Source organism: Silurus aristotelis (genome assembly GCF_946808225.1).
Source record: "Silurus aristotelis genome assembly, chromosome: 22".
In the NCBI taxonomy this organism is placed as follows: Eukaryota; Metazoa; Chordata; class Actinopteri; order Siluriformes; family Siluridae; genus Silurus; species Silurus aristotelis.
The window spans coordinates 7,352,456-7,374,345 of record NC_139595.1 but is presented as its reverse complement, the minus strand read 5'-3'; the positions used below and the strand labels follow the sequence as shown (position 1 = coordinate 7,374,345).

The 21,890-nt window shown below is 36.9% G+C and overlaps 1 protein-coding gene across 3 annotated transcripts in view; it reads left to right on the top strand.

The window, feature by feature from the left end:
- Positions 1-21,557, top strand: part of LOC310717523 (semaphorin-4E-like) — a 55,943-nt gene extending 34,386 nt beyond the window's left edge. Inside the window, exons 1-15 of one of the 3 annotated variants that reach the window (XM_083525704.1) lie at positions 248-428; positions 2,572-2,878; positions 3,297-3,442; positions 5,525-5,587; positions 6,902-7,000; positions 7,159-7,258; positions 7,562-7,666; positions 7,836-7,987; positions 8,383-8,555; positions 14,445-14,598; positions 14,994-15,216; positions 15,336-15,451; positions 19,768-19,937; positions 20,431-20,483; positions 20,660-21,557. In XM_083525704.1, coding sequence (XP_083381830.1) covers positions 2,743-2,878; positions 3,297-3,442; positions 5,525-5,587; positions 6,902-7,000; positions 7,159-7,258; positions 7,562-7,666; positions 7,836-7,987; positions 8,383-8,555; positions 14,445-14,598; positions 14,994-15,216; positions 15,336-15,451; positions 19,768-19,937; positions 20,431-20,483; positions 20,660-21,231 — 2,262 coding nt within the window. In that variant the 5' untranslated portion in view covers positions 248-428; positions 2,572-2,742 and the 3' untranslated portion in view covers positions 21,232-21,557. Of the gene's footprint in view, positions 1-247; positions 429-2,571; positions 2,879-3,296; positions 3,443-5,524; positions 5,588-6,901; positions 7,001-7,158; positions 7,259-7,561; positions 7,667-7,835; positions 7,988-8,382; positions 8,556-14,444; positions 14,599-14,993; positions 15,217-15,335; positions 15,452-19,767; positions 19,938-20,430; positions 20,484-20,659 lie in introns of those variants that run through there. The other 2 variants (XM_083525703.1, XM_083525702.1) reach the window with 2 other exon arrangements.
- Positions 21,558-21,890: the final 333 nt, after the last annotated feature.

Genomic DNA, 21,890 nt, shown 5'->3' with positions numbered 1-21,890 from the left:
GATGCAGCACAAATATTGTAGCAATAGTAGAGGTAGCAACAGTAGCTGTAGTAGCAGTAAATTATGTGGCACATTGACAAGCATATAAAAAAAATGCAGCACTGTGGTATATTTATCATTAATCCAAAGATTTTATGTTCAGATACTTTGCAAACATTTTTTTTTTAATAGAAAATATTCTTTTTTACTTGTCACAAGTACATTACAGCACAGCAAAATTATTATTTTTTTGCATATCCCAGCTGTTAGGAAACTGGGCTTAGAGTGCAGGGTCAGCCATGATACATTGACCCTGGAGCAGAGATGGTTAATGGTTTCGCTCAAGGTCCCAGCAGGTAGAGCTTGGTGATGCTGGGGCATGAAACCCTGACAATTTCATCATTAACCTGGATCTTTTACCACTAAGCTAGAACATATATGGCATTCACGTTTGTGGTCATAAAAAAAAACCCTGAACAGGCTTGAGAGCTAATCCTCTCTTGTCCTGTGTTTTAAACCAAAGTTCTTCAGTTCCTCTTAAGAATTTTAGTTCACACATGATGTTTTTTTTTTCCTTTTAGCAACATGCATTTTCATAGTGTCAATGACGTTACAACTTAAACAGTTGTCTAATAATAATATTATTCAGGATTTATTCAGTAATTATTGACTTTATTAGCTTTACTTTAGAAATATCTTATATTCACAGCTGAATCCAGTGTGAATTTCAGATGCCCCCCATGTCAACTTTGTATTGTCAATGAAATTGTATTAAATCTGTTAACAAAATATCAAAGATCTATGACTTTTTCTATGTACACAAAATGCCTATTTCTCGCAAATATTATTCACAAATTTGTCAAGATCTGTGTTAGTGAGCACTTTTCCTTTGCCGAGATAATCATCCACCTCACAGGTGTGCTCACTAACACAGATTTAGACAGATTTGTGAACAATATTTGAGAGAAATAGGCCTTTTGTGTACACAGAAAAAGACTTAGATTTTTCAGTTCAGCTCATGAAAAACAGGGGCAAAAACATTTATAATTTTATTCAGTATGTTTTGGTAGGCTGGTGATCTATTAATGCATCCCTGTGACTTTTAAATGGTGTAAAAACAACTTCACAAGAAGAAGGAAGTGCTCCTGCAGTTTGCAGATGCTGCAAATGGTTTACATGAACTATTTAAGTAGTAAGCTGGCTAGCTAGAACATATGTCAAGTACGCAGGAATTTGCAGCGCTAGTGTTGTCTGATTATGATAAAAGTCTAAACTTCTAGTGAAATTCTGTTATAATTCCTTATTTAATGTGGTCTGATAAAGTAGTAGTAGTAGTGTTAACAGATGCAGCGCAAATACTGTAGCAAGAGTAGAGGTAGCAACAGTAGCTGTAGTAGCAGTAAATTATGTGGCACATTGACAAGCATATTAAAAAAATGCAGCACTGTGGTATATTGATCATTAATCCAGAGTTTCTATGTTCAGATACTTTGCAAACTTTTTATTTTTTTTATTTTTTATAGAATTTTTTTTTTTTTTACTTGTCGCACGTACATTACAGCGCAGTGAAATTCTTTTTTTTCTTTTTTTTTGCATATTCTAGCTCTTAGGCTCAGAGTGCAGGGTCAGCCATGATACAGTGCCCCTGGAGCAGAGAGGGTTAATGGTCTTGCTCAAGGTCCCAGCAAGCTTGGTGATATTGGGGCATGAAACCATGACAATTTCATTAGTGACCCAGATCTTTTACCACTGAGCTACAACATATATGTCATTTATGTGAATCTGACTTAGATTATGAGGAAGGATGTGCAGTGTGAGTGTATTATTTTAGGTTTGTGGTCATAAAAAAAAGCCCCTGAACTGGCTTGAGAGCTAATCCTCTCTTGTCCTGTGTTTTTTAAACTTCATAAACTCCAAACTTCAGTTCTCTTAAGAATTTTAGTTCACACATGATGTTTTTTTTTTTCCTTTTAGCAACATGCATTTTCATAGTGTCAATGACATAACTTAAACTGTTGTCTAATAATAATATTTTTTGGGATATTTGCAGTCATTATTGACTTTATTAGCTTTACTTTAGAAATATCTTATATTCACAGCTGAATCCAGTGTGAATTTCAGATGCCCCTCATGTCAACTTTGTATTGTCAATGAAATTGTATTAAATCTGTTAACAATCTATCTGTTACCTTTCTAACATTTGTTAGAATTTGTACTTTATGTTCGGATAAAGAGCATTGCCAATACGCAATAAATGATTAAAATAATTTAAAGTCATTTAAGTAAAAGAATATAATTCAGAATAAATAAAGTCAGAAGGGTAAACCTGTCTCTATCAATTCCACGGAAGTGGCATGTGGTAACTGTGGTTTAGCTACATTCTATAGATGCGCTGGCATGTTTCGTGTGCAGGAGAACCTTTTTGAAGCTGCATTTACATCACTATAGCAGTATAACAGAATTATTGCTGCTTCTTATGCCTTTTTTTTTTTTTTTTTTTTTGCCTCTCTCTCTCTCTCTCTCTCTCTCTCTCTCTCTCTCTCTCTCTCTCTCTCTCTCTCTCTCTTTCTCGCTCTTTCACGATGTTCCCAGATGGCTTCACATGGTTCCTGGTTCTTTGAAGATTCAGCCTACATGAATAAAACCAAGCTATATATCTCAGTATGAAGGTGGTCTTGACTGCAAAAGAGCAGCAGTGAGGCTGAGGTTGTGAAGCGTGGGCAGATTTCCAGTATTTTTCACAGTGTGACTGAGAGACTAAGAATGACCATGTGCTGTAACAGAAGAGCTAAGGACATGTTGTTTCTAGTTATCTTGTCTTTCTGGGGTCCAATTGTATTGACTTTTGGCCAGGTTTGGCCTTTGTTCAGCACACCTCGGAAAACAGTTTCTTTGAGCAGTAAGTAAGCTGTGTTTTTTATTTTTGTTCGTTTTTTCAGTGTATGTTATATTTTGTGACCTGGCTACACATTGCACACTATACATCGCACGCAATATAAAAAGCATGTTAATGAGTTGTTAAAGTGATAAAAACGCCCAAAAAAAAAGGGTTGATGATTTTTTTAAAATTTGACAAAGAATATTGTCAAGATGGTCTTGAAGCCGGGTTGTTTGAGCGAATGGCATAAACTATTAACTTTATTTTTGTTCGTTAATAATTAACCAATAATACAGTATTTTTGACAATTGAATTTATTCTTACTTCTGCTTTACTTCTACTCTACTTATTTGTACTCCTCTGCTCTTTATTACAAGTAGCACTTTCCATTAGCTACTTCACTACACTAGGGATTTAAAGCCTTTTCCGCTGTTGCTAGGAAATGGAGGATACATTTTTCAGGAGGAAGGAGTGTGGAACTACTCCACCATGCTCCTCATGGAAGACATGGGTGTGCTCATCCTTGGGGCTCGAGAGACCATCTTTGCCCTGGACCTCGCCAACATTACCCACAAAAGGGATATGGTCAGAAAAAGATATTTTTTTAATTCACAATTTTCAGAAAACATGCATCTTACATAGAACTGTTTCATAATAGTTTTTCAATCTCTTAATAGCACCTACATCCCAAAAGGGTTTCATCTCATGTCTAAAGCCTTCTATATTCTCCACAAATAAATGTTGTGAAGTGACGTTTACAACTTTATTTACCAAACATAAAATGTATTTCACTGATTTAAAAAAAGTAAAATACTTTTATTTTATAAGTAACTCATAAAATAGAAGTATTTTTTTAACTAATGTGTATATATACTAGCTGAAAGTAGCCGTGCTTCGCTATGGAAGGCTGAATGCTAAGCAATATGGCAATAAGCAGTAAGCACTGAGCAGGACTGGATGATCAGAGATCAGAACGTCTGTCTGTACTGGTCAGGACCATTAACTTAACTGAGCTCCAACTATGTTGTGTCTACCCACTATCCAGACAGTGCGAGGTGGGGTAGGGGAGGTCAGAGTCTGATGGGCTCTCAGGTGATATGGAAATCAATACAGGCCTCAACCTGTAAACCATTGTCTTTACTTACTGTTACTGCACTGACTTTGTATATTAGTCGTACAGAGAGTACGTGATGGTTGAACACTCATTTTTATAGTTTGACTGTAAGTCAAAAAGAAAATCATCCAGTAAACACCTATTCACTTAAAGACTTATTTTACATCGAGGGAGCCCTAATAAAAATTATTAGAGCACCTTTAGCTAATTATAAAATTAGGTTTTTCGCGAGTTAGCCGCGATCCAGGGCGAATTTTTAAAAACCCTTTCTTAGTGAGCACCTAAGACCCAAGAGGAAGGTATGTTCCAAATATCATTGCAATCCGTTCAGTGGTTTTTGAGATTTCGTGATGAGTGAGTGAGTCAGTCAGCGGTATTTGAGCTTTATATATATATATACTACTTGTGATTAAAATAATATATACATTTAATAGGAAACATTAGTTAAAAAAAAAACTTTTATTTTATAAGTATATAAGGTTAAAGGTGTGAGATGCACACCGGTGATGTGGAGGGAGAACATACCTTTCGCTGTCATCTTGTAAAACATCGTGCAATTCTGTAAATATGACCTCGTCCTCGTCTACATCATTCTCTGCTTCATCATCAGCTTGAAACATTCTAAACGCTTTTACAAAGTTCGCGCTATTATCAGTGACCGTGGCAGTTTATCTTCCCACAAAGAGCAAATGAGCTGTGAATTTGCTCTCTTTCTCCGCTGTGATGGCATCGTACATGTGTCTCTACGGAAAACTTTTATTCTGAGCAGTCCATAGATCTGCAGATATCGGCAAAAGTTTTCTATATTTCTGTCTCCATTTCCATATATGCAACATTGCATGAACACATTGCATAATGTTGCATATATTCAACAATATACACACACACACACACACACACACACACACACACACACACACACACACACACACACACATCTGTAATAATGTGCTTTGCATGCAGATTTTTTATTTTTTTTAAGTGGTATTTTTTGCAGTTGATCAGAGCTTTTCGCCAACACATAATCCACACTTAACCATTATTCCTTTCTCCTTTTCCTCGACTATTTTAAAATAATAAAAATACTTCCATCACAGTAATGTAATGCTCTGGTTTGCCATCTCCACTTCTGACCAGCTTCTGTTCCCGCGGCTCGCACGTATGAGTGCGCGATTCTACGTGACTACATTTATTTTAATTCATTGTTTATTTTTTAATGCTAAATAATTTAACTGAAAAGTAACTCGCATTACTTTTTTAAAAAAGTAACTGAGATATTAATGTGTACATTTATAAAGTAACGCGCTACTTTACTTGTTACTCCAGAAAAGTAATATTATTACGTAATGCGCTTTACTTGTAACGCATTACCCCAACAATGTATATATATATATATATATATATATATATATATATATATATATATATATATATATATATATATATATATATATATATTTATACACACACACACACACACAAATGTTTGCATTGTTGTTATATAAACTGCACTTATTTAGGGCAATTTATTTATTTATTTATTTATTTTTTAGTTAAAGTGGGAGGTGACTCCAGATATGCAGAACCTTTGTTCAAACAAAGGAAAAGATTTGCAGGTGAGATCTCTTTTTGTGTTTTTTGTTCCATCAATGGGGTTAACATAGATTATGTTCTCTCACGTATGTTGTTGTCAAAGATGAGTAGAATTTAGTAAAATTTAACTGCCACATTTAGCAGCTATGGATTTAAGGGTCTTGCTCAGGGGCCCAGGAGTGGCATCTTGGTGTGGCTGGGATTTGATCTTATACCCTTCAGATCCAAAGTCCAATACTTTAACCATTAGGTTACTGCCTTCCAATGCCTTTTTGGTTTCAGATGTCTTTTTAATTAGCAACATTTCTTAATTTTCTCAGTTGCTAAGCTTTGCAGTTAAAAACTGTTCAGTACAGTAAAAAAACAAGCTTACTGCATAGAAGAACACTGGATTAGCACTAATGACAGGCTCAATCAAGCATTGTTTAGGTTACATTGTGATTAATGCTAGATAACTAGATCATGGGCTTGAAGGTGAGTTTAAGCTTTGCTAAGCATAGACAAGCTAAAGCTTACCATCTGACAGTGTTAGTCCTCTGAGAGCCTCCAACCTGAGACCACTGATAATGTTGCTGTTTTCAGGGGGAAATATGTCAAATGTTACTGTGGCTGAATTTTGTCAAACAGCCAAAAATGACCAAAAAGAAATCACTTTCATTTAGCTATGAAGGGATTAGTAATGCCAGTACTGATGTATGCTGAGGAGGCCTGGGGTGCCCTCAACGTTCCACTTTATTCCAAAGGTGTTCAGTAGGGTTAAGGTCAAAGATTTCAAGAGGAGCAGACCAAGATCTTAAGATTTTCCAGAAATGTAGAAAGAGGCATCTTGTCAGTGAAACAAAACAAAAGTTATTTGCTCCGTTTCCTTTTACATTTTACATATTTATATTTTTACATATTACCATATCAAGGGTTTTGCAAAACCACAACAGATTTATTAATATGTATTCACTCAAACGTTCATAACAATTCCAGCATTTTGTAATTATGAAATAACTAGAATTATAACTACATTATACTACTACCTTCTACACCACAAGGCCACATTTCTTTTAAACCTGGTAAACGTCGTACACTTTGTACAGTAAATATGAAATGGCATCTGGAATGACTCTACTAGCAAGTACTGTGTGTAAAACAAATTGGGAACAGGGATTCTATTACACAAAGCCTTGATTTGCAACTTGTCTTTGCTGAGTCCTAACCCAACCCATAAAGTTATTACACATTATTCTTCTGTCTTGTGTTGTTTGTGAACTGATCTGGAATATGGAGTTTTTCTTTTCTGAAAGTCTAGATTATCATAATTAGACTCAGTATGTCATCTCTTTTTTCAGACTGATTGTTGGAACTACATCCGGATCATTCATAAATGGACAGATGGAATGTTGTATGTGTGTGGTACCAATGCTTTCAGTCCATCCTGTCAAAATATGGTGAGTAATACAGTAATTATGATATTATTGTAGAAAACTAATGTATAGTATTTTTACTATTGTATAGTATTGTTGTTTTAGGCTCGGTGAATGTTTAGCTGCATTTGGCCACATTATGTAAATTTTTTATGTAGCCTGTCCTGTTTACTGTCTTTCAGTCTTATACAGACAAAAAGCTCACTCTGGAAAATGAAACACATGATGGGAAGGGAAAGTGTCCATTTGATCCCTTCCAAAGATATGCCTCTGAACTTGTCGGTAGGTTCTCCGTTTGTCTTAAGTACGACTGTTCCATGATGCAACACACCAAATAACAGTTATCCAATGATATTATTCCATGATTTCCTAATATTTTTTATAAATATCTTTTTCAATTTAGTACAAATATTGTATTTATTTCTAATATACATACACGTTTTTTATTTTTTATTTTTTTGTTTTTTTACATATGCTGCTCATAATAGCTAATCTAATTCTTTTGAATTGGAAGGAAATGTTTTGAGGGAAAGTAATGAAATTATATCATAGTGATATTATATTAATATTACAATTCTGTTTTAGATGATGAGCTGTACACTGCTACATCTATAAATTTTCTGGGCACAGACATGGTTATGACGCGAAATTCTGACAATATAAAAACTGATTTCCCTTACTGGTTCAACGGTAAGAATGTATACATGTACATTCATAAATATATATACTGCTAAACTGGTCAATGTAAGATTTATATGATGTTGCAAATGAACAATTTCTGGTGTTATTATTTCCCTGAACTTGAGATTCTTCTACTAAACACCAGAATTGTTATCATTGATTAGTTTTGTGATTTCAGAGCCCAAGTTCATTGGCATGAAACATGTGACTAAAGGAATGGAAAACCCAGAGGGGGATGATGATGAGATTTACCTATTCTTTAGTGAAAAAGCTGTGGAGTACGACTCCTATGTTAAGTTGGATGTGTCAAGGGTTGCCCGTGTCTGTAAGGTAGCCTTTCCTGCAACAGGATGTTTTTTGTCCAATATTACTGCACTTTTCATGCAAATGATTATTGCTAACTGTCACGCAGCTTTTCTAACACTTTCTAACACCAAAATTCCAAAACTATTTAAAGTAATGTTTTTATTTTAAAATCATAATAAATAAAGATTAATAATGTTGCTGTTTTAAATGTACATAATTTCTTGCAATATAAAATATTTGTTTTCCAATAGATATTTAATTAAACATTAAATACTGAATACATTTCAGTATTTAATGTTTAATTAAATACTGAAATGTATTCAGTATTTAATGTTTAATTAAATACTGAATACATTTCAATTGTTATATTTGCTAACATGGAATTTTGCAGAAATGTTGCCATATTTTTTAATCTCTAGGGGGATGTGGGGGGACTGCGGACATTGCAAAAGAGGTGGACATCATTCCAAAAGGCTCAACTGGACTGTCCTGTCCCTCACACCAAAGTGCCTTTACTTATAAAAGATGTATTCCTCTTCTGCCCAGGCAACTGGACTACCTGTGTGTTCTACGGAGTTTTTTCTCCTCAGACGTGAGTACGGTTCAGTTCACACATGTTAACAGGGTTGCTTCAGACTACTGGTAAGAAGGTCATGATATAAATCCCAAAACTACAAGCTGCCATTGCTGGGATATTGATCAAGGCCCTCAACATATTCAAGGCTTAATTATAAATTCTGAAATAAACTACATATAATGGTGTCTGCTGAATGACAAATGTAAAGGTAAATGTATGAATAACTATTATGAACACTCCTGGAAGATAAATAATGTAAGAATTAGCTGCCTGAGATCAAGGAGAGAAGTGATTATTTATTAAAAATTGTGCTAATTTCTAGTCTTTTTTTGGTTAACTCATTGTATTGTCCAAATTTAAGACATAATTCTCTTTATGAAGGGGAACACTTATATTAAGAAGGAGGATCATAGGGTGACGTATAAGAGGGGGAGGAAGGTGCACACAGGTGGACTATGTTCTATGTAGGACTTTTCTATGTGTGGGCTTTTTGCCTCACGGGCCACAATGGGTTCTAAAATTTGACAGAGGGGCCAGGCCAGGAATATACAGTAGGCATACATATATATATATATATATATATATATATATATATATATATATATATATATATATATATATATATATATATATACACACACACACACACACACACACACACACACACACACACACACACACACACACACACACACTGGAGATCAAAATTAGAGAACAAATCATAACCAATTGAACAATTCTGAAATAATGTCATCTTCACTGCTTAACAGTTGAAGGAGTTTTTGTGCTGTCTATACCATGCTACCAGAACACCCTTTTCACAAAATAACTAAGGCTTTTAAAAAAAAAAACATTATTTTGCAGAAAACACACTAATCAAAATTAAAGAACAACAATGACTGTAGCATGGAAAATTACAACAAAACTTTCTGAAGGTTACAACAGTCAGCAATTAGTAGGAAGTGTACAGGCCTCTGCTCTGAATGACTTTAGCACATCTGGACAGCACTAGTCTCTCACACTGCTCTGGTGTGATTTTGGTCCACTCTTCTTCCAGTCTCCTCCACAGTTCGGTGACTGTAGTGGGTTTCTTGGCCATAAGTTTGTCGCCAAGGATTTTCCAGAGTTTCTCTATTGGGTTGAGATCAGGACTCTGGGCAGGCCATGTCATTATTTCAATGTTTTCAGTTTAAGGAACTGCTTTACCCGTTTTGCTGTGTGAGCGTTGTCCTGCATGAACACTGCGGGCTGATTGGGTGATAAACGCAGGGAATGAACCATATGTTGTTGAAGAAGGTTCTGATAAACATTTGCATTCACTCTGCCATGTAGCTGTATAAGAGGCCCAACTCCTGCTGCAGAAAACATGCCCCAAACCATGACACTTCCTCCTCCACTTTTCACTGACTTCTTTACACACTTTGGGTTTAGTCTTTCTCCAGTTTGTCGCCGAACATAATGTTTCCCATCGAACCCAAATAAATTAAACTTGCTTTCATCACTGAAGTGAACTTTGGACCAGTTCTCCTTTGTCCACACAACATGCTCCTCAGCAAAGCTTAGTCTAGCCTTTTGATTCTTTCTGCTAATGAGAGGTTTGGTCACTGCAGAGTGGGCTTTCAGTCCAAATGCTCTTAAACTTCGAGACACTGTATGACGAGACAGATCCTTACCCTGTTCAGTGCTGAACTGGTGAGCAATTCCAGCTGCAGTGTGAAAACAATTGCCCATTGAGATCCACAGTATCCTGTCCTCTCTTGTATTTGTCTTCCGTGGACGACCTGCCTTCTTTTCGGACTTGAATGAGTTTGTGATGTTTTAAAGATTCAAAATTCTTGAAATTTGGATTTGGAACGACCAACTATGGCTGATAGGGTCATCCCTTTGGCCTTCATCTGGACAACCTGCTGCCGGAGGCTGTCAGTCACTTTAGAAATGCCCACCATCTTGCAGAGTCAGTGAAACTGGAAGTTAGGCTGCCAGTTAAATAGGGGTTGACAGATAATCAAGGAAATTAGCACCAGGTGCCAGATTAACACCAATAACTGGGAGGTATCTGAAAGTGATATCTAATTTTGATCAGTGTGTTTTCTGCAAAATAATGTTTTTTTTTTCTTAGTCATTTGGTGGAAAAGGTGTTCTGGTAGCATGGTATAGACAGGACAAAAATTCCTTCAACTGTTGAGCACTGAAGATGACATTATTTCAGAATTGTTCAATTGTTTATAAATTGTTCTCTAATTTTGATCTCCAGTGTGTATATATATATATATATATATATATATATATATATATATATATATATGTATATATATATATATATATATATATATATAAATATATATAACATACACATTATTATATATCGATATATAACATTACATTAGAGCTGAACTTCTCCTTTAAGACGGAGTCAGACTGAAGATCGATCAGTTCCAATTGCACTTCTTGTCGTGTGGTTTCAGGGTCTTGTGACAGGGGACAGAACACCAGCTGAAAAGTGCAAAGTGACGGCTGATATTGTACTCTTTGAAAACCGTGACATATTAGGCATACAGCCTTTGATCGGACTTTAGCGAAAAAATATTTGTTGTCCACTCCGGATTAAACAATCGGCGCTCCACTATCCACTTTTCTTTGATAAGCTCATTTTTGCAGAAGGGCTCATAAGAGAAGAAGAGAGTACCGGTAATACACGCGATCAAGGTCAATGTATCTGAAGTGCGACATCTTTAGGGGAAATGTGGGCATTACAGGGGAAAGGTAAATTGAACAATGTTTACCCGTACCTATTTTAATAGAATTCGGTTACGTTCGGCAGGCCAGATTAATAAACCCAACGGGCCATAGTTTGCCCATGTCTGATGTAGGAGATAAAACCTGAAGGAGATTGGAGACTGTAAGGTGTTGGCAGGGGACTTTGTAGCTAGACAGCATTGGATTGTGGTCTGTAGGATAGTTTAGGAGGTGAAGAAGAAGAGGCCGAGAGTGAGGACTGAAAGTAGAATAAGATGGTGGAAACTGAAGGAGGAAGACAATAGTGTGAGATCAAGGGAAGAGGTCAGACAGGGGCTCGGTGGTGGTGAAGAGGTGCTGGATGATTGGGCAACTACTGCAAAAGTGAGAGCTAGAAAGCTAGAAAGGTAATTGATGTGACATCTGGAAAGAGAAAGGAATTCAAAGAGACGTGGTGGTGGAATGAGGTAGTGCAGTACAGCATAAGGAGAAAGAGCTTGGCAAAACAGAATTGGGATCGACAGAGAGATGAGAAAAGTAGGCAGGAGTACAAGGAGATGAAGAGTGATGTGGCAAAGGAAAAGGCATATGAGGAGCTATATGAGAAGTTGGACACTAAGGAAGAAGTATCGATTGGCCAGGCAGAGGGACCGAGCTGTGAAGGATGTTCTGCAAGTTAGAGCAATAAAGGATGAAGATGGAAATGTGTTGACTAGTGATGAGAGTGTGTTGAGTAGATGGAGGGAGTATTTTAAGCAGCTGATGAACGAGGTAAATGAGAGAGAGAGAGAGTTGGATGGTGTGGAGATGGTGAAGCAGGAAGTGGATAGGATAAGTAAGGAGGAAGTGAAAGCAGCAATTAGGAGGATGAAGAGTGGAAAGTCGGTTGGACCAGATGACATACCGGTAGAAGCATGGAGATGTTTAGGAGAGATGGCAGTGGAGTTTTTAACAAGACTGTTCAACAGGATTTTGGAAGGTGAGAAGATGCCTGAGGAATGGAGAAGGAGTGTGCTGGTACCGATCTTTAAGAATAAGGGAGATGTGCAGACCTGCAGTAACTACAGGGGAAAAAAGATGATCAGTCACACCATAAAGTTATGGGAAAGAGTAGTGGAAGCCAGGCTGAGAGAAGAGGTGACCATCTGTGAAAAACAGTATGGTTTCATGCTGAGGAAGAGCACCACAGACACATTGTTTGCTTTGAGAATGTTGATGGAGAAATATACAGAAGGTCCGAAGGATTTGCATTGTGTGTTTGTGGATTTAGAGAAGCGTACGACAGCGTGCAGAGAGAGGAGTTGTGGTATTGTATGAGGAAGTCAGGTGTGTCAGCGAAGTATGTGAGGGTGGTGCAAGACATGTATGAGGACAGTGTGACAGCAGTGAAGTGTGCAGTAGGAAGGACAGACTGGTTCAAGGTGGAGGTTGGACTGCATTAAGGATCGGCACTGAGCCCTTTCCTGTTTGCAGTGTTGATTGACAGGTTGACGGATGAGGTCAGACAGGAGTCTCCATGGACTATAATGTTTGCGGATGATATTGTGATTTGTGGGGAAAGTGGGGAGCAGGTTGAGAAGAACCTGGAGGGGTGGAGATAGGAGCTGAAGAGAAGGGAAATGAAAGTCAGTAGGAGTAAGACAGGGTACATGTGTGTGAATGAGAGGGAGTCCAGTGGAGTTGTGCTGTTGCAGGGAGAAGAGGTGGAGAAGGTGGAGGAGTTCAGGTTCCTGGGGTCAACAGTGCAAAGTAATGGAGAGTGTGTAAGAGAAGTGAAGAGAAGAGTGACAGGAGTGATTTGTGATAGAAGAGTATCTGCAAGAGTGAAAGGAAAAGTTTATAGGACTGTGGTGAGACCTGCGATGTTGTATGGTTTAGAGACAGTGGCATTGAGTAAAAGACAGGAGGTGGAGCTGGAGGTAGCAGAGCTGAAGATGTGGAGGTTTTCTTGGCGACCCCTAATGGGAGAAGTCGAAAGAAGAAGAAGTTCTCTTTATGAAGCATTTTAAATAGCAGTAGGCTTGTATTGCTAATTTAGACATTACACATACACATTCACACACTCATTGGCAGTGTGGTGCTAGTTAATAAAAAAAAGTTACAGTTACTCGTTACTTCATTCAAAAAGTAACTCTGTTACTTTGTTGATTACTTACACCAAAAAGTAATGTGTTACTGTTAAAAGTAACTTTTTAGTTACTTTTTTAAAGAACGTTCTTTAATGTTCCCATTAATGCACTTTTATGCATTATGGTCTATACAAACACAAAACTGACTTAAACACAAAGTAATTTTTAAACACTATTTTATTTAATTCAGACCAGCACAAACTGAATATATAACAAGGATTTCTAAAATAAATAGCAAAACAATCTGAATAATATATTCAGAATCAAAAACTAAAGTGGCTTCTGCATCATAAAAGCTGTTGTGTTGAGCTCTTAAAAATGTTCCATTCACAGTTGAAGTATGAAAACTATCAACAATGTACAACATAACACCGGGTTAGCTTCTAGCTTTTAGCTCCTTCGAGGCATGGAGCTACTGGAGGTGTTGCTATCGCAGTAGATACGACCTTCGAACCAGAAAAACACAGCTTACATTTGACTAAAAAGTTTTTGTCTTTATACTCAAAACTGCCCAACACTGCTAATTGTTACCTATGAAAACAGAAACAGAATCTCCAACAAAATGTACCACGATTTCAGGACCGTGCTGCTGTTAGATAGCAATGCTGCACCATCCTGTCATCTTAATAATCATCTAAATATTATACACCAGTACTTACTAAATTGTAATACTTATAATATTCACTCATTTCATTTCATCTTCTCTCGCTTATCCGCAATACGGGTCGCGGGGGCAGCAGTCTAAGCAGATTCCCCAGACACTTCTCCGTGTCCAGGGATCGGGCTGTCAAGGCCCCCGCCTTCGACTGCTGCCCAATCCTCTCAGCACCGGTCCCTTACGGTCCCTCCTGCAGGTGGTGAGCCCACGGGAAGCTCATAATATTCAGAATTATAATTTAAACTTTATTAGATCATTTAGGTAAGTTTAGATGATAGTTTTGTAATGATAAAAAAAAACCTGTTTGTAATCCTAAGTGTATCATATCCCAGAAACTCCAATCCTAATACACTTATTTCATGACTGTGAATTGACACACAGGGACATGTTGCAGTACTCTGCAGTGTGCGCCTTCAGGATACAAGACATCCGGAAAGTGTTCTCTGAAGGCAAATTCAAAACTCTGTACAATGACAATTCCATTACGAAATGGGTGACGTACAATGAAGAGGTGCCTGATCCCCGTCCCGGAGCTGTGAGTACAACATGTCAATGATCATTTTCAATAATTTTTTCTGCAGTAATGAAAATCACTTATAGTGTTAGGTACTAATTTTATTACATTAATGATCTTGTTATATTTCCTTTTTAATAACTTAATACTATAAAGGGGGGAAATATATCAGTATATTCGAGATTTCCTCACATATAAAATGTGTTTACTATTATGTATAATGCTATGCCATGTAATCTTTTGTTTGTACTGTCTTTTTTTATACAAAATATGTTTACTATTTTGTATACTGATATGCTGAGTTTAATATGCAGATCCTCTAAGCTCTCTCTCTCTCTCTCTCTCTCTCTCTCTCTCTCTCTCTCTCTCTCTCTCTCTCTCTCTCTCTCTCTCACTCTTTTTTTTTTTCTGTCTAGTGTATTAACAATGATGCAAAGCAGAAAGGGTTTTCCAAGTCTTTGGATCTGCCTGATAAAACTCTTCAGTTTATTAAAGACAGGCCACTAATGGATCAGGCTGTGAAGCCAGCTTCTGAGCAGCCCCTACTGGTGAAAAAAGGAGCTGCGTTTACAAGTATAGTAGTGGCCAACACTACTGCTTTGAATGGGACCAGCCATCAGGTCATGTTTATTGGCACAGGTAATAATTTCATCTGCAGTTTACATCATTTATCAAGATTTATAAATTGCATGGGCTACAATAGTCTAAGCAAAACTCCAGTCATAAACATCCACAAATCAAATGTGTTTTTGTAACAGCAAGTGGTTCAGTGCTGAAAGCAGTCAACTATGACGGGGAGATGGTCATAATAGAGGAGGTGCAGCTCTTTAACTATAATGAGCCAGTAAAGATACTGCGCCTCTCCACCACCATGGTAAACCTCAAAACACTTTTACATTTGATGTTCTCTTCCCTGAAGCTTTAACAAACGTGTATAGGTTATACGTGTTTTTCACTTTTCCAGGAACTGGTTCTTGGTCAACCTGAGAATGGTTGATCGACATTTGTTTCAGGACCTAAATGTTGGTTAAAGCGGTTTAGTTGTCATGCTATGTCCTGTTTTTATTTTCATAATGGCACGAAAGAGGAACGCTGTAGATATTGACAGTTGTATTGCAAATACAATTGCAAAGAAAGAAGCAGATTTTTCTATATATAAGTGAGCACCTTTAACTCATCCTGCTTCAATCATGTAACAAACATCTTTGACTACATTTGTTTTTCGCCTTTAATGCTAACTATTTCTATTATATTTCTGTAGGGACCATCAGGTTTTCACTTTATTATTTCAGTCAGACTTCCATTTAAAAAAATGTATTACAAAAATAAATAAAATAAAAACCTTCCCCTTTAATTCTAACCTTTTCTTGCTAGCAACTATGAGTGATCCGCAAGGCATATAGAAGCATACTCAAAATAGGAAGCTATTTATTTATTTATTGCTCATTTTGAGATATTGTGATTTGTGGATTTGTAGTTCGGAGCAGGTTGAGAAGGACGTGGAGAGGTGGAGTTCTGCATTGGAGAAAAGTGGAATAAAAGTCAGTAGGAGCAAAGCAGAGTAAATAAGAGGGAGGGCAGTGGACTTAAAAATAATAATAATAACAAAAAATAACTTTTATAAAAATGTGTATATGTGTGTCCGTGTGTATGTATGTGTATATATATATATATATATATATATATATATATATATATATATATATATATATATATATATATATATATATATATATATATATATAGAAGCATATATATATATATATATATATATATATATATATATATATATATATATATATATATATATATATATATATATACACAGTGAGGAAAATAAGTATTTGAACACCCTGCTATTTTGCAAGATCTCCCACTTAGAAATCATGGAGGGGTCTGAAATTGTCATCGTAGGTGCATGTCCACTGTGAGAGACATAATCTAAAAAAAAATCCAGAAATCACAATATATGATTTTTTAACTATTTATTTGTATGATACAGCTGCAAATAAGTATTTGAACACCTGAGAAATTAATGTTAATATTTGGTACAGGAGCCTTTGTTTGCAATTACAGAGGTCAAACGTTTCCTGTAGTTTTTCACCAGGTTTGCACACACTGCAGGAGGGATTTTGGCCCACTCCTCCACACAGATCTTCTCTAGATCAGTCAGGTTTCTGGCCTGTCGCTGAGAAACACGGAGTTTGAGCTCCCTCCAAAGCTTCTCTATTGGATTTAGGTCTGGAGACTGGCTAGGCCACTCCAGAACCTTGATATGCTTCTTACAGAGCCACTCCTTGGTTATCCTGGCTGTGTGCTTCGGGTCATTGTCATGTTGGAAGACCCAGCCTCGACCCATCTTCAATGCACTAACTGAGGAAAGGAGGTTGTTCCCCAAAATCTTGCAATACATGGCCCCGGTCATCCTCTCCTTAATACAGTGCAGTCGCCCTGTCCCATGTGCAGATAAACACCCCCAAAGCATGATGCTACCACCCCCATGCTTCACAGTAGGGATGGTGTTCTTGGGATGGTACTCATCATTCTTCTTCCTCCAAACACGTTTAGTGGAATTATGACCCAAAAGTTCTATTTTGGTCTCATCTGACCACATGACTTTCTCCCATGACTCCTCTGGATCATCCAAATGGTCATTGGCAAACTTAAGACGTGCCTGGACATGTGCTGGTTTAAGCAGGGGAACCTTCCGTGTCATGCATGATTTCAAACCATGACGTCTTACTGTATTACCAACAGTAACCTTGGAAACGGTGGTCCCAGCTCTTTTCAGGTCATTGACCAGCTCCTCCCGTGTAGTTCTGGGCTGATTTCTCACCTTCCCTAGCATCATTGAGACCCCACGAGGTGAGATCTTGCATGGAGCCCCAGTCCGAGGGAGATTGACATTCATGTTTAGCTTCTTCCATTTTCTAATGATTGCTCCAACAGTGGACCTTTTTTCACCAAGCTGCTTGGCAATTTCCCTGTAGCCCTTTCCAGCCTTGTGGAGGTGTACAATTTTGTCTCTAGTGTCTTTGGACAGCTCTTTGGTCTTGGCCATGTTAGTAGTTGGATTCTTACTGATTGTATGGGGTGTACAGGTGTCTTTATGCAGCTAACGACCTCAAACAGGTGCATCTAATTTAGGATAATAAATGTAGTGGAGGTGGACATTTTAAAGGCAGACTAACAGGTCTTTGAGGGTCAGAATTCTAGCTGATAGACAGGTGTTCAAATACTTATTTGCAGCTGTATCAAACAAATAAATAGCTTAAAAATCATACATTGTGATTTCTGGATTTTTTTTTTAGATTATGTCTCTCACAGTGGACATGCACCTACGATGACAATTTCAGACCCCTCCATGATTTCTAAGTGGGAGAACTGCAAAATAGCAGGGTGTTCAAATACTTATTTTCCTCACTGTATATATATATATATATATATATATATATATATATATATATATATATATATATATATATATATATATATATATATATATATATTGTCAAGTACAGAGGATAAAAAAAAAAGATTTGAAGAGACTGGAGACATCCTTGACAAGCCCAGGTCAGACCCCACAAGACAACTGCTTGAGAGGACCGTTTGTTGGCTCAAAAATCCAAGGCCAGCCCATTTTCCACTGCAGCAGAGCTGTAGTGGAAATTGAAAATTGAAAACCCATGTGTCATTTGCCAAGGCCCACAGCCTGCTAAAAGGATGGATGCTGGAAAAGTGGCAGAAGGTGGATTTTTTTAGATAAATCTTCTGTTGAATTACACCACAGTCGCCGCAGATATTGCAGGAGACCTACTGGAGCCCGCATGGATCAGAGATTCACCCAGAAAACAGTGAAGTTTGGTGGTGGAAAAATCATGGTCTGGGGTTACATCCAGTATGGGGGTGTGCAAGAGATCTGCAGGGTGGAAGGCAACATCAATAGTCTAAAATATTAAGAAATCTTATTGACCTCTCCATTGCATACTTCCATCTCCACATCAAAGTTCCTCAAGGCGAAGAAGATCAAGATGCCAGGATTGGCCAGCCCAGTCACCAGACATGAACATCATTGAGCATATGTGGGGTAGGATGAAAGAGGAAGCATGGAAGACGAAATCAAAGAATATTGATGAACTGGGAGGCATGCAAGACTGCTTTCTTTGCTATTCCTGATGACTTCATCAATAAATTGTATGAATCCTTGCCAAACCGCATGGATGCAGTACTTCAAGCTCATGGAAGTCATACAAGATATTAAATTTGGATCTCACAGCACCACTACTTAATTTGCTGACATATTTTTGTATTTGCAGTAAATTTGTTACATTTCTGTATAGGCGGCAAAACTTTTATCTTGCCAAAATCTAACCTTTCTGTCTTGATTAAATTATAAATCTTTTTTCAGTGAAACTAATTTATTTCAGTGCATTAAACATCATTTGGGAGTGTTTTAGCTTTTTATATGAGCTATTTCTAACACCAATTGATTAATTAAAAGTCTGGTTAATAGCAGGTGTTTCTACAAAATAGATATGCGACAAGACTTGCTAGACCATTGAAGCAATTTTTAGTAGCGTGTGATAATCTGATCTGCCCTTATGGATCAGCCTTAATAGAGACCGTCAATCATACTTTCCACCGTGATTATAAGCCGATTATGATCAGTGACTAATCAATCGGGGTGCACACAGAATAAATACCTGGGGTCAACTGTTTAAAGTAATGGAGAGTGTGTTAGGGAAGTGAAGAGAAGAATGAAAAAAAAAGATTAATCAAAAAATAATCGTCCAAATAATTTATTATCAAAATAAGCATTAGTTGCAGCCCTACATCACACTAATTAAATGATTTAGTATGTTAACTAAATACTTATAGGTTATTTAGTGCAATGCAATTTCATAAATGGTTTGCTCTTAAAAATTTTTTAGTTTTTTAAACAATATAGAAATGCAGTTGTCCTACTAATAATCTAACATGCACATGTTTGTGTCATTAATCACATTACTGTAACGTAAAATAACTGCATAGCATTTATCAATGACATTCTTATTCTGTTTTATTCCAGTGCTCCTCTGATTCACTTTAGGACTAATGTTATTTTTCCTACATCAGCTTGATCTTGAGTTTGAGTTTGATTCTGTTCTTGCTTCACCCTCATTTTAACAACTGGTGCATATATTTTCTCAGGGTCTGCTGTATGCTGGTTCAGAGGAGGCTGCAGCACAGATGCCGTTTTGTACGTGTAGCAAGTACACTTCCTGTACTGACTGTGTGCTGGCCAGAGACCCCTACTGTGGCTGGGACCTTGTCAATAAAAGCTGCATTGCTATAAACAGCATTCATTCTGATGAACACAGGTACTGAGCATACATTATTCATATAATGTGATGTAGTGTTGCTGGGAATAAGACATGATGTGGTGATATGCTGTAAAAAAAAAAAAAAAACAGGACTGGGAAGAATTACCTGGTGTGAAATGGTAACATTCATTTTGTCCTACAAAATCACGAGGCTGACAGTCTTTTTAAAATAATGTCATTAATGCTTTATCCAGTTATGTAGTAGTTACATTTCAGTAGTATATGTAAGCAGTTATAAACAGACTTGCAGACAAGTGAAAGCTTTCCATTTGTTTATGCTTACACTGGATACTCCTTTTATAATAGTTAAATAAACATGGCTTTAAGACAGCATCACCACATTAGTTATTATCTTCTGAGTAAATAATCAATCCAGAATCAAGAGTTAAACAGAACTGTGGTCATACATATTTTATTACTGTAACTACACTAGTGCCTTTGTATGAAGTTGGGTTTTCTGTTATGTTCCTGGATTTTCTTTCTTCTACAGTGAGGTGGTTCAGAGTCTGAAAGATGGAAATGCTACAAGTTGTCCTGCAGTTGGTATGTTAACAGATGGAATTTTATATCCTCTAGGACAGCTAGTACGGTTTAAGTCTATTGTGACTGTAATTAAACTCTCAATAAAAGAAAATTATACTCTCAAGGAGTAAAAAAATATATATAAAAGAAGAAAAATGAAGATGACTGGATAAAGTTGTCCTTTTTTTGTATTACAGAGAACACCGAGATCATTAAGATCTTCTACCCGGGTCAAATGGTCAGTCTGCCATGCCAGCTGGGATCAAACCTGGCCCGAGTGCAGTGGCGTGTAAATGATCAACCAGTTGAAAATGACAAAAAGTACAGCTTCCAACATCACAGTTTGCTCATCCTTGATGCTTTGGACACTGACAGCGGTAGCTACACCTGCATCTCTGTAGAGTCCTCCAATGGTCAAGACTATGTCATCCAAACTACTACGTTTGAGTTGAAGCTGGGAAACTTTGTAGGTCCTTTGGCCCAGCTGCAAATACAGGAAAAGCAGAACACCCTCTTGGCCCTGGTCATTGTTCTAACTATGATATTACTGGCGCTTGTTATATGGAACTTCTACAAAGGACATTTTAGTGTCCCAAGATGCTTCAGTAAATCTCAAGAAGGACCAGAGAGTACGAGAAACTTCCAGCAGCCACTGAAAATAAAAGACGGAAATAAAACATCATCAATCAGCAACAGTAATAATAATCATAACAGAATGAGTGAATTACCCAGTGCCGAAAACCAGCATAATGGAGACAAAGTGTTCTAATGAAGTTTGATATTTATATAGCTTATCTTACCACAATCCATATTTCTGTTTTGTTGTAGATTGTCCTACACAGTAGGTAAAAATTACACATATTAAGAATGAAAATATTTGTTTGCATCACTTAAAACATCATTTATCTACAGTTGTGAAGGTGTCACTGCACATGTCTTATCAGAAATCGAATGAAAAATGTGTGCTGTTTAAACTTGGAGCTCATTCAGCAAACTTTTTACACCTTTCTCATTGCTCATTGTATATAACTTCATTCTAATATTTTGTGAAGAATTGATTTGTTTTCAGATTTAAATAAACTTTGAATTTGTAAAGCCTTCTGTGAACAGACCTCTAAGTGAAGACAAGAAAAAATGTTTAGAAAAGATTTTTTTATTATCACAAAAAAAAAAGAAAGGCAAACACTGGAAAATGCTAATTTGGGAAAGATCACTTACAAAAATATACACTCAGTACACGGTCCAATATTCTCATCTGCTTACCCATTTCTTCTCATAAGACCTTGTGCTAAGGTGAAGATTAAATACACATCACAGAATGCCTTAAAATCCACATGGTAATTTATACCTAAGATGGTTACATAACTTTGTCTACGTCTTCAATTGTAAGCCCCAGCCCCTCATCTCCTGAAGCGATAACGCTTGAAA